The sequence below is a fragment of the Ranitomeya variabilis genome, chromosome 4 (genome assembly GCF_051348905.1).
Source record: "Ranitomeya variabilis isolate aRanVar5 chromosome 4, aRanVar5.hap1, whole genome shotgun sequence".
NCBI classification, from domain to species: Eukaryota; Metazoa; Chordata; class Amphibia; order Anura; family Dendrobatidae; genus Ranitomeya; species Ranitomeya variabilis.
The window spans coordinates 416369981-416381582 of NC_135235.1; the positions used below are offsets into that span (position 1 = coordinate 416369981).

The 11602-nt window shown below is 44.0% G+C and overlaps 1 protein-coding gene across 2 annotated transcripts; it reads left to right on the forward strand.

The window, feature by feature from the left end:
• Positions 1-916: 916 nt before the first annotated feature.
• MCRIP1 (MAPK regulated corepressor interacting protein 1) lies at positions 917-9923 on the forward strand. Of its 2 annotated transcripts, none has more exons than XM_077251322.1 (5): positions 917-1102; positions 3409-3480; positions 4637-4755; positions 6470-6571; positions 9476-9923. In XM_077251322.1, the coding sequence occupies exons 2-5, from the start codon at positions 3473-3475 to the stop codon at positions 9538-9540; spliced, it is 294 nt and encodes a 97-aa protein (XP_077107437.1). In that variant the 5' UTR covers positions 917-1102; positions 3409-3472; the 3' UTR covers positions 9541-9923. The 2 variants fall into 2 exon arrangements, with proteins under 2 accessions (XP_077107437.1, XP_077107438.1); XM_077251323.1 differs by having other exon boundaries at positions 1090-1156.
• Positions 9924-11602: the final 1679 nt, after the last annotated feature.

Here is an 11602-nt window from a genome sequence, read left to right on the forward strand (position 1 = left end):
AGGCACTCGCTCTCCCGGGGATCTCATACGGTGTTGTGACACCGGCAGCCAATCAGCGGTGGCCTCAGTGTCTCCACCTTCGGACAAATCGAACATGAAGAGGAAGCCAGGGATCAGCTGCAGCCCAGCCTTCATGATCCATCTGTCCAACGTGGAGACACTGAGGCCAGCGCTGATTGGGTGCCGGGTCATAATACCGCACGAGAGCCCCGGGGAGAGGCGACACCGCGGGATCAGCACTAGCACGGGAGGGGAGTCAAAACTTTATATTATCAGGGACAAATATTTTGATCAAGAAGTTGTTCTAGTAGTGGACAACCCCTTTAAGAATGCAAAGAATTAAAGTTGCACGTTTTTTACTTCAACATTTTCACCAAAATTGCGATTTTAGTCCGCTCTGTAAGGCTACGTTCACATTTGCGGCCAGCGCCGCAGCGTCGGGCGCCACAGCGGCGCCGCATGCGTCATGCGCCCCTATATTTAACATGGGGGCGCATGGACATGCGGCGCACTTGCGTTTTGCGCCGCATGCATCGCTGCGGCGCCCGCGTCGGGGCGCAGAGGACGCAGCAAGTTGCATTTTTGCTGCGTCCAAATTCAATGAAAAAAATGACGCATGCGGCGCAAAACGCAGCGTTGTGCATGCGTTTTGCTGCGGTTTTTTGTTTGCGTTGTGCGCTGCGGCGCCGACGCTGCGGCGCACAACGCAAATGTGAACGTAGCCTAAGACCTCACTACTCAGCAGCCTACTGGACAACACCCAGCAACTTGTGCCCACTGCAAAGGCGTGCCACGTATGCCACCAGCGTCCCTCACAGCTGCACCAGGTCTGCTGTCAGTTAGTCACATAATGGAGTAGCAGCAGCGCCGCCACCCGCCCTAACCCAAGCAGCAGGGACACGACAGAAGAAGTAACCAAGCAGCAGGGACACGACAGAAGTCGCCACAGCACCGGCGTGCAACAAGTGACGTCACTACGTCGACTTTCAGGACGCGCGCGCCACCTTTTGCCACTTCCGTTGGGGGCGCGTCTGCCGTGACGTCACTTCCGCTCCGGGGCTGCCAGCTGGGAACCGGAGAAACAACAACAACAGCAGTAGTGGTAAGATGCCGGAAGTAGCGGTTGGGAACCGGAAGACGGTTTCTTTACCGTGAGGTAGAGATATAAGCTCTAGTCTGAGGGGAGAGTCTGTAACCCAGTGGGCGCGTGCCGAGGCCCTGGCGTGCTGGGACTACAAATCTCAGTAGGGTGCTTATTCTCCCTGCGCCAAGCTGGGCGTCATTTCATGTCTCGGCCATGGCTGATCCGCAGCATGCTGGGCTGACACATTGTAACAAAGCACTGTTGTTGGTGCAGGACTCGGCCAGGATGGGGGGAATGCTATACTGCATGTGCAGAAGGCCTGATCATGGTGACAGATTCCCTTTAAATAGCCCCCAGCAAGGTCAGACCACTGAAAGTTTAGTAAATCATTTCTCCGGGTCAATGCCTTACCCCCTACCGCCGTACACATTGGCCACATAGGGATTTGGGGGTCCCACAGTCCCGGACAGCCTAGCGTGTATGGCCAGCCTTAGGCGTTCCAGGCGTCCACTGTGGCCATACACGACTGTCTATGTATCAAAGCATGGGACATTTATGGCATATCAATAGGGTGAGGGTGCGGTTTTCTCATTCATGCCACAAAATTGCAGTGGAGATACCGAATCTGGTAGCAGGTGGTCTCGCTGCGGGGTGATGGGGTCCCCTGATGTGTTGTTAGAAATCTAAATTAAACCAGATGGCACATTGATCCAGTACGACCACAGTTAACAGAAAATCTGTTGCATATTACAGAACCAACATTGTGGATGAGAGTTTAAGAAAACTCATCATGTTGCTGTAAAAAGATATAGGCCGTGGAGTTCGACCTGCATTCTGAGTTTGGTACCTGCAAAAAAGTCTAAAACCAAATCCACATAGCTTCATGTGAATATGACACTAACACTATTGTGGAGCTCCGTAACATGTACCCCTATTGTTAACTCGAGTGAGGGGTGATTACCCACTCCAGCTAGACTGGTGGCAGCTCCTGGTGTTCCACATTTTGGGAGGGGGCTTCTTCACGGTGGCCTACTACTGAATTTCCCTGTATATGCAGTTGCACTACATAGCAATGTTATTGCCTGCAGCTTCTAGACTAGCCTGCCTTACTTTATAATAGATATAATGGTCAGAATATTGATACCAGCATCTATACTGTGTAATTTAGAGAGGTATTACAAGTTCCACGTAAATACACTCCTCAACATTGAAGTCGCAACACGAAGACGGAGAAGTCGTGAATTTATGACATCAGCAGGATGGGTAGACATGGTAATGATGGAAAAATGGAAACAAAATTCTCCAAATATCTGGATTGATTCAGTATCGAGTAGAAGCGCCACTTGTAGAAATCCCCAATGAGTTTATTAATGGTTGTCTGAGGAATTTTGACCAAAACATCACAAGATTTATACACTATAAACTGGACAAAATAATTATAGAATTTCTATATTACCTATTTTAGAATGTCAGATTCTTCTCTACAGTACATACATGCAAGTCATCAAGATCCACTGCTGCCAGCTCACTTTGCAATTGGCGACCAATGACATCTCAGATTTGTTCAATGGGTGACCAATTCAGAGACACTACAGGCCCCCGTAAAATGTTAGCTAGCACAAGCTGCGTGTGGCCAAGTGTTATGTTGAAAAAATGGCTCCTAGGACTCTTTCACTTTGCCTCGTGAATTCCTCTTCATGCTGTTGCCCACGTAGACTCCAGACCAATCTTTGGTTATTATTGCATCCAAAACAAAAGCGGGACTGAATGCAGAAGAGTGTAGACCTCCATTTTGGAATCCATCATGGTCGTGCTCTGAAGTATGATCGCCTTGGAGCTGGATGTCTGGCTCGTAGCCCAGAGATAGGCAAACACCTTTTGATGGTGTGTATAGACTTTGGCATCTTAGGCTAGGCTTGGGTGTGACATCCATTTTATCTTTCAGTGTAGAATGGGTCACCGTTCGCCATTCTTTGAATCTGACATGGACAACACCATGAAGAGGCTTTTACGCGTTAACGCCATACAGATTCTACTCCCAGGACAATGATGTTGGGCAGCATAATGTACAATAGCCAGACTCTTCTAGTCTTCATTACAGTGTTATATTTATGTGATAGTGGAACCAGCGGTCCTGCCATTTCTTCAGAATACCCCAGAAGCCATTTTTCAACACAACGCCGGGTTCCATGTTGCTCTTGCTACTCTGCATGACCTAAACGTGCTGCCATGACCTGCAGCATCTCCAGACTTGTCGCCCATGTACGCTGCATTTACTGACCGTGGGAGCATACCCTGATCATTCTGTTTTTTTTTGTTCTCAGATCTGAAGTCTTCTGCCCAGGAAGTGCTCATCACTTTCCAGACAAAACCACTGACTGCTCAGCAATGACCAGGTGAAAATATATGCAAGATATTTCTGACAAATGCATTTGTACCTAGTTATCCCCTCTATGAGATCTGTTGTGGAGCACTCTGAGAAGCTAGGTCTGCTCCATACACGGCGGATGCCGGCTGTGTTATACAAAAGCCGCCATCGGTGCAAACTTCTTTAAGGCTATGTGCACATGTTGCGGATTTTGCTGCGGATCCGTAGCAGCTTTCCATGCGTTTACAGTACAATGTAAACCTATGGAAACCGCAATCCGCAGTGCCCGTGCTGCGGAAAAAAACGCGCGGAAACGCGGGTTACATTCCCCAGCATGTCAATTCTTTGTGCGGATTCCCTTTTACCTGCAGATTTCTAAAATCCGCTGCGGAAAAATCCGCAGAGCTCCTTTCTACGTGTGCACATACCCTCAGAGGACTAGAAACAAAAAAATGAAAAATATTAAAAAAAATCCCATTTGGTAATAAACAAAAATAAAACGTATTTAGTGTCTTTGCACCTGATCTGTTAAAATACGTCCATGGTTTTGGTCTGAGTTCTGTCCAACAACACATCTCGTCACACTCTTATAAGGCCATGTACATGTGCCATTTTTTTTTCCTCGGACCGATAATCCAACAATTGGATCACACTCGGCAATTCACGTCTATGGGTCCGTCAGAAAAATCGGATCGCACTCGGATAACATCCAAGTGCGGTTCGGTTTTTATGGACTGAAGAATGGAAAAACATGTTCTTTTTTATTTTCCACATCTGAGAAATATGGACCATACTCTCATCGGATTGTAATTAGCATAATCGGACCGTTTTTCCGGGATGCGGAGAATACGGTCGTGTGGCCCTAGCCTGATAAGCAGCAATTACGTTTTCTGCTCTCTAAAATGACATCGATAAAAATTATTTATTTCCTCTTTTTCAAGTACACTTTATGATAAATGAAATGGGGCCACTAAATATTGCAACTTGTCCAACATAAGGAGTAATTACAATTGTTGTTTGCCATTGGGGGAGGAAGGCAGGGTCTGTTTTCAGTATAGACACAGCGCCACACTTACCCATGGGCTGTGTGTGGTATTGCAGTTTGACCTCATATAAAAAGAAAATTGGCAGTTATAAATGAAGATTTGTAGTCTTATTCATATAAACTTTTATCTTTTTACTAGCTCCCCAGTGTCTCGTGTAGTGTATAACGGGAAGCGGCCTACGAGCAGCACACGCTCTCCGAGCAGCAGCGAGATCTTCACTCCGGCTCATGAGGAGAACGTGCGTTTTATATACGAAGGTACGAAATCTGAGGCTATTAGAAAGTTTTTTTCTGTAAAGCTAGCCATAATCATTAGATAAATATTCTCCCGTCCTGTCTTTTACCTTATCTGTGTTGTAGCAGAGGTGATCATTAGGGGAGTCAAGGATTGAGGATGGCAGATTTCAACATGGTCAATGCTTTATTGTCTGTTTAGATCAGCTCTCATTTCTAGTTTAAAGGGAATTTGTCAGTAAAATCAACCTCCCACCCCGCAATATGCATATATGGACAAGCAGGTCATTGAAAGTTGAATCCATCAACACCTATAAATCTTCTATTTGTTGCTGCATTCTTGAGAAATCAGCTTTTTAATCCATATGCAAATGATGTTTTAAGTACTCTGGGCGTGACAGAGCACTTTCCGAGCCTCTGTCTCCCCAGGTCATTTCCGCACCCAACACCAGCCTATTTGGCTTGATTGATGTCTCACTGTCTGATTTACTTGCCTGGCGCCCGACAACACAGACAGTGAGCCATCAATCAAGTTAAAGAGGCTGATGCTCAGCAGGGAAAACAACCTAATGAGGCATAGGCTCAGGATGTGTTCTGTCATGCTGAAAGCACTTATAGGGGTATTCCCATCCTTAAGATCCTATCCCAATATGTATTAGGTATAATAATGTTAGCAAATACCTCCAATTAGAAATGTAGTATAGTTCTTTTGATTCGCTGTGTCGCTTACCCCATGTGCAGGACATTGAGGTATCCATGGTTATGATCACTCATATAGTGACAGTTAGCTGTTCATGGTCGTAACCATGGATACCTAAGCTACTGCAATGTCTTCACATGGATTAAGCAACATAGTGAATTAGAAGAACTATACCACATTTCTAATTGGAGGTTTTTGTTAACAGTATTATTAGTACACCTATTACATATTGGGATATGATCTTGAAGATGGGAATACCTCCTTAATGCCTCATTTACACATGGATTAAAATCCTGATTTCTCAAGAATGCAGTAAAAGATAACATATATAAAGGTATTGGTGGATTTAGCTTTTAGAGAACTGCATGCCCACATATAATGTTTGGGGGGTGGGGATTGATCTTACTGACAGATTCCTTTTAATGTTCTTTTTATCTTAATTTTATTTAAATGGAGGCCGCTAGGAAAAAATGACTTGAAACAAAGCACAGGCACTTGGTGCACCCTTGCAGTGGCCAAACAGTTTAGATTCGCACAAGTTTCCATCTTTCTCTGGCTTATGTGAAGCCAGGCTATCAGCCAACGAAGAGAGGAGCAGAGATAGAGGGAAAACAAGTAGGCAGTAAGGGGTGCTGAGCTGCTTGGTCATGCCAAGTGGGTACTGATCTCATGTGCTTGGTTTGAGCAGTCATTTTGTGCTTGCAGACCCCCTGTAAAAGATGTTTTCCCAGTAAGAACAGAAACAGCCGAGCGCCTCTTGTCTTTGTCTCTTGGTCCTTTAGGTTTTGAGTGGAGCCACACTGCACATGTTTGGCCTTTGCACCATTTTAATCCCTTTTTGCTTCTATTATGTTGGGGGGACTTGGGACCCCCATCTTAATGATTATGGTAGTCCCATCAGTCCTGTTGATAGGTAACAAATATTCTTAGTGGGAAACCTCTTTCACTTGTAGTGCATTGTTATGTGTGATGAGACGGATAATGCTCCATTAGTTTATACCTTAGTATCTTTGTCTCCTTTGTGTTCTACAATCTTAGCGTGGCAGTGTGTGGAGCGGGACTTAAGAAACCAACTGTCTGGTGTGGACCGTGGACTTGTGGAAGAATATGTGGAGAAGCAGCCAAGCAACAACTTGAAATGTGAGTAGTGTCAGTGTCAAATGAAGGAACATTTTGTGAGATTATTTCAGTCCAGTATCAGAAAGACCCTAATAGTTACTGGCCTATCAAATAGACTGAGGAAAACCTCAGATCCCGGCATTTTTTACTACAAGAGAGACGAGGCATGTCTGTTTACCAAGTGATGCTCATAAGACAGCCAGTGTCATAATGTATTAATATGTAAAGTAACCTGTCATATCCCCAGTCGCTATTAACCTTCAGATATGGGGTTAATTTGCAGGTTTATAGCGTTCGAAAGCTGTGTGGTCGCCGCATTGAAAGCCCGGCTGCAGGGAAGAAATGAACTTGTTCGTCCTGGCAGCCTCTGGCTTTCTGTCACAAAGGCACTTTCAGCACGACTTCAGCTGTGACTACACCCTGGCACTAACAGACAGCCGACTCAGCATTGCATCTGTACAGAGCCAGCTGTCCGTCAGTGCAGGGATGTGGTTATGGCTGCCGTTCACTATGTACTGAACAATGATTGAAGCTGCCCCGTCCACGCCACTATGACTATGAATTCATTTTTTCCATATTACCTTTCCTTGTAATCCTGCCTGTCATAAGATGAGTACTGAAAAGTGATCTCTACAGAACAGAAAATATCAGCCTAATACTGGATTTAATGGCCACTGTGAAAATTGTAAGATTGTAACCTTCACTTATGAATACAAGCACCCAAATGTGTTTTTCTATATCTGCATGCTGGAAATGGCTTGAGCTAAAACGTTGAATATTAAGTAGTGGTACCGTAATTAATGCACACTTTATCCATTTTTAATTAATGCACACTTTATCCATTTTTCTGAGACCCTGGTAGTGTTGTTTTTTTATATTTTTTTTCATGGTAGAAATTATATAAATGACACAATTCACAATAAGATATAGGTATCCATAAACAATGAATTAAGGACAGTTGAAATGTGGACAATTAAGGACTATTGAAATGTGGAAAGGGAAAAAAGTGTGGCATAAAATGAATAAATAGGCCTTGTCATGAAAGGATTTAAGGGGTTGTGTTTTCACTGGAAGGTCTTAGGGTATGTGCACACGTCAGGATTTCTTGCAGAAATTTCCTGAAGAAAACCGGAAATTTTCTGCAAGAAATCCGCATTTTTTTTTTTGCGTTTTTTTCCCGATTTTTTCGCGGTTTTTTTTAGCATTTTGCAAGCGTAATTAGCTTGCAGAATGCTAAAGTTTTCCAAGCGATCTGTAGCATCGCTTGGAAAACTGATTGACAGGTTGGTCACACTTGTCAAACATAGTGTTTGACAAGTGTGACCAACTTTTTACTATAGATGCAGCTTATGCAGCATCAATAGTAAAAGATAGAATGTTTAAAAATAATAAAAAAAATAAAAAAAAATGGTTATACTCACCTGCAGAGTCCCAGCAGAGTAGATAAGACTGGGGGTCTACCCTCCAGCTACATAGATCAGCTGCATGGCTCCTAGTAATTGCATTGTGATTTCTGCTGGAACTTTTGGGCCTTGAAGTAGCTGGGTCCCACTGGAGGATTGTCCCGTTCTCTTGTGAACCAGTCCAACCCTGGCTTTTGAGATCCCCCTAACAATCTCAGCTTCTGTAAAATGTATGATTCCTACAGAAAACATGGAATGGACAAAAAACATATAAGAATAATGGCAATAAAGTTACAAACTCAGAAGTGTAGACTCAAGTGAGAGTAAATATGCTTAAAACACATCTTAGGCTATGTGCACACGATGCGGATTGTATACGTTTTTGCCGCATTTTTTCGCCGCGAAAAAGCATGCACAACTAAGCCCATTGAATTCAATGGGATTTCGCAATGCTGTGCTAATGCTGCGTATTTTTCCGCAGCGGAATCGCATCGTGGAAAAATACACAGCACGCTCATTCTTTGTGCGGAATCGCGGCAATTTCGTACACACAGGATTGCATTGAAACGCTCACTTTACGCATGTGGCTATGCCCACCATGCGTAAAGTGGGCGCTTCATGTGCGGGTTTACCCGGGTCTGGAGGAAAGGAGACTCTCCTCCAGACCCTAGGTACAATATCCCTGTAAAAAAAAAGAATTAAAATAAAAACTAGGGATATACTTTCCTTCTAATGGCCCTCGGAGTCCTCCCGGCTCTCAGCGGTGCATGCGGCGGCTTCCGTCCCCAGGGATGCATTGCGCGAAGGACCTGGGATGACGTCGCGGTCATGCAGCATGAATAGTAAAAAGTTGGTCACACTTGTCAAGCACTATGTTTGACAAGTGTGACCAACCTGTCAATCACTTTTTACCAAGCGATGCTACAGATTGCTTGGAAAACGCAATTATTCTGCAAGCTAAAAACGCTTGCAAAATGCTTGTGTTGAGTTTTACCCGTGGCAGGGAGTTGTGGACATTTCCGCAGCATTTCTGCAATGTGGGCACATAGCCTTATAAGGCAGGGCAGCACGAAGTAGAATGTATAGTTCATGAACTAACAGTGATATTGTCAATAGATTGTATAATGAGGAATACTAAAACATACAACAAGCTGTCAGTAAACAAGTTCCTATGGCCTACCATTGCTCCCTGTGTCTGACCACGTATCTGCAACCCCGATGCACGTTTTGCTTAGGCTTCCTTGGGTGGTTGTATGTAAAATGTATTGTAGAGGTTGTTTAGTCTTTTATTGCCCACTGGGCAGCAATAAAGACAGGTGATCTTTCTCAGGGTCTGTATGTGTCTGAACAGGATGTGAAGACTCTATAGTAGAAGGCATCCTGGACAAAATGCATCACAAGTCAGCAAATGCTATAAGTGCAAGAAAATAGAATCAAAATGAGCCATGTAAAGTATAGGCCCTTTTCAAGAGAATTTCATAATTTTTCTTGTTAATTATATTTTGCCTTTTTGTCTTTTCAGCCTTTAAGCCTGTTGATCTCAATGACCTGAAAAGAAGAAGCACACAAGACCCGAAAAAGTCATAATTTTATTATTCCCCAGCAACCGATTGATCCTTCCACTGGCAAACTTTGGACTCAACTTTCATTCTCTTCCATTGCCCATTGATGACCTAAAAGGACAATTTGGGAACTGTATTGTGAGGACTCAGCAGAGTTGTCCTGCTCTTAATCCCCTTAAACTCCCTAGCCCTTAGCCCTTTCCTATTCCCATGTGTGTTTTACCATAACCCCTCCAAGCATCTGATACCCACATTCTCGTGGATCGTTGCAAACCCTTTTAATTGCTGAACTGAATTTGCAGGTGGTATGTATTAATGCTGTTTTGCATTGTGCTATTCCTGGGTTTCTGCTCACCCCTGCACCAAGCTCTGCAAGATCGTCAGGCTATTAAATGGCTTATAACATGGTGTCCGACTTTTGTCTGCATTATCATCCACTCTTAAAGAAATATAGCCTTCCGCTAAATAACCAGTCACTCTATACACTTATGATCGGTGGTGTAGTACAATTGAGACTTTAAAGAGGACCATAAGGTGAAAAAGAGAAAGGTTTTTTATTTAGTGCACCCAATATCCTAATTTCAGGTGCTTTACCAAAGAGGTGTGGAAATAGGCTGCTGATTACGAGCGCTTTGCTTTTTTTTTCGTTTGGTGAAATGATCTTTTCAGCTTCTTGGCAGCACATGTAAACGTGCTGCTGAGAGCAATGACAGGCTTATGCACAGAGAATGAGCTATTACTAATCGTTCTGTGCACATCGTACCTGCACAGACAATTAAATTACTGCCGCTTGGCAAACGTATAGCCACAAATTGCATAGTGCAAGGTTAAACCCAGCCTAAGTTTAGTTTTAATCATAGTTAGAAATGGTCTCCTTTTATTGATGAATTAACCCCCACTCTTTTGGCCTTTGAGTTCCACTGTTTTCTATGTGTGTGTGTGTGTGTGGGGGGGGGGGTATTGGGATCTTGCAATATGGTAAAATTTTATAAATCTTGCATCCCATTAATTGGAGGTTTCTGAGTTCCGGGCAAGATTTTTCAAAGAGGTTGTTAAATAATAAGAACACATACTGTCCAGTTACATTCTCCTGCAGTAACTATTAATATTATTATTTATTTATATAGCACCATTAATTCCATGGTGCTGTACATGAAAAGGGGTTACATCAAAATACAAATATCACTTACAGTAAACAAAACTAACAATGACAGACTGGTACAGAGAGAAGAGGACCCATGCCCTTGCGGGCTTACATTCTACAGGATTATGGGGAAGAAGACAGTAGGTCGAGGGTTGCAGTAGCTCCGATGGTGTTGAGGTGGCCGTGTGGTCATTACAGGCTGTAAGCTTCTTTGAAGAGGTGGGTTTTCAGGTTTCTTTTGAAGGATCCAAATGTGGTGGATAACCGGACATGTTGGGGCACAGAATTCCAGAGGATGGGGGATATTCGAGAGAAGTCTTGGAGGCGATTGGGTGAGGAGCGAATAAGCATGGAGGAGAGAAGGAGGTTTTGGGAGGACCGGAGATTACGTGAGGGAAGATACTGAGAGATTAGTTTGGAAATATACGGAGGAGAAAGGTTATGGATGGTTTTGTAGGTCAGTGTTAGTAGTTTAAACTGGATATGCTGGGAAATTGGGAGCCAGTGAAGGTATTTGCAAAGAGGGGAAGCAGGAGTGTAGCGAGGAGAGAGATTAATTAGTCGGGCAGCAGAGTTAAGGACAGACTGGAGGGTTGCGAGAGTGTTAGAAGGTAGGCCACAGAGGAGGATGTTGCAGTAGTCGAGGCGGGAGATGATTAGGGCATGCACGAGCATTTTGGTAGAGTGAGGGTTGAAAGGACGGATTCTGGAAATATGTTTGAGCTGTAGGCGACAGGAGGTGGCGAGAGCTTGGATGTGCGGTTTGAAGGACAGGGTAGAGTCAAGGGTTACTCCAAGGCAGCGGATTTTGGGGACGGGAAAGTTTGATTTAATTTATTTTGATAGCTAGATCAGTTAGGGAAGATATACGAGATGGAGGAAAGATAATTAGTTCAGATTTGTCCGCATTGAGCTTTAGGAAGGGAGAGGAGAAGAAGGAGGA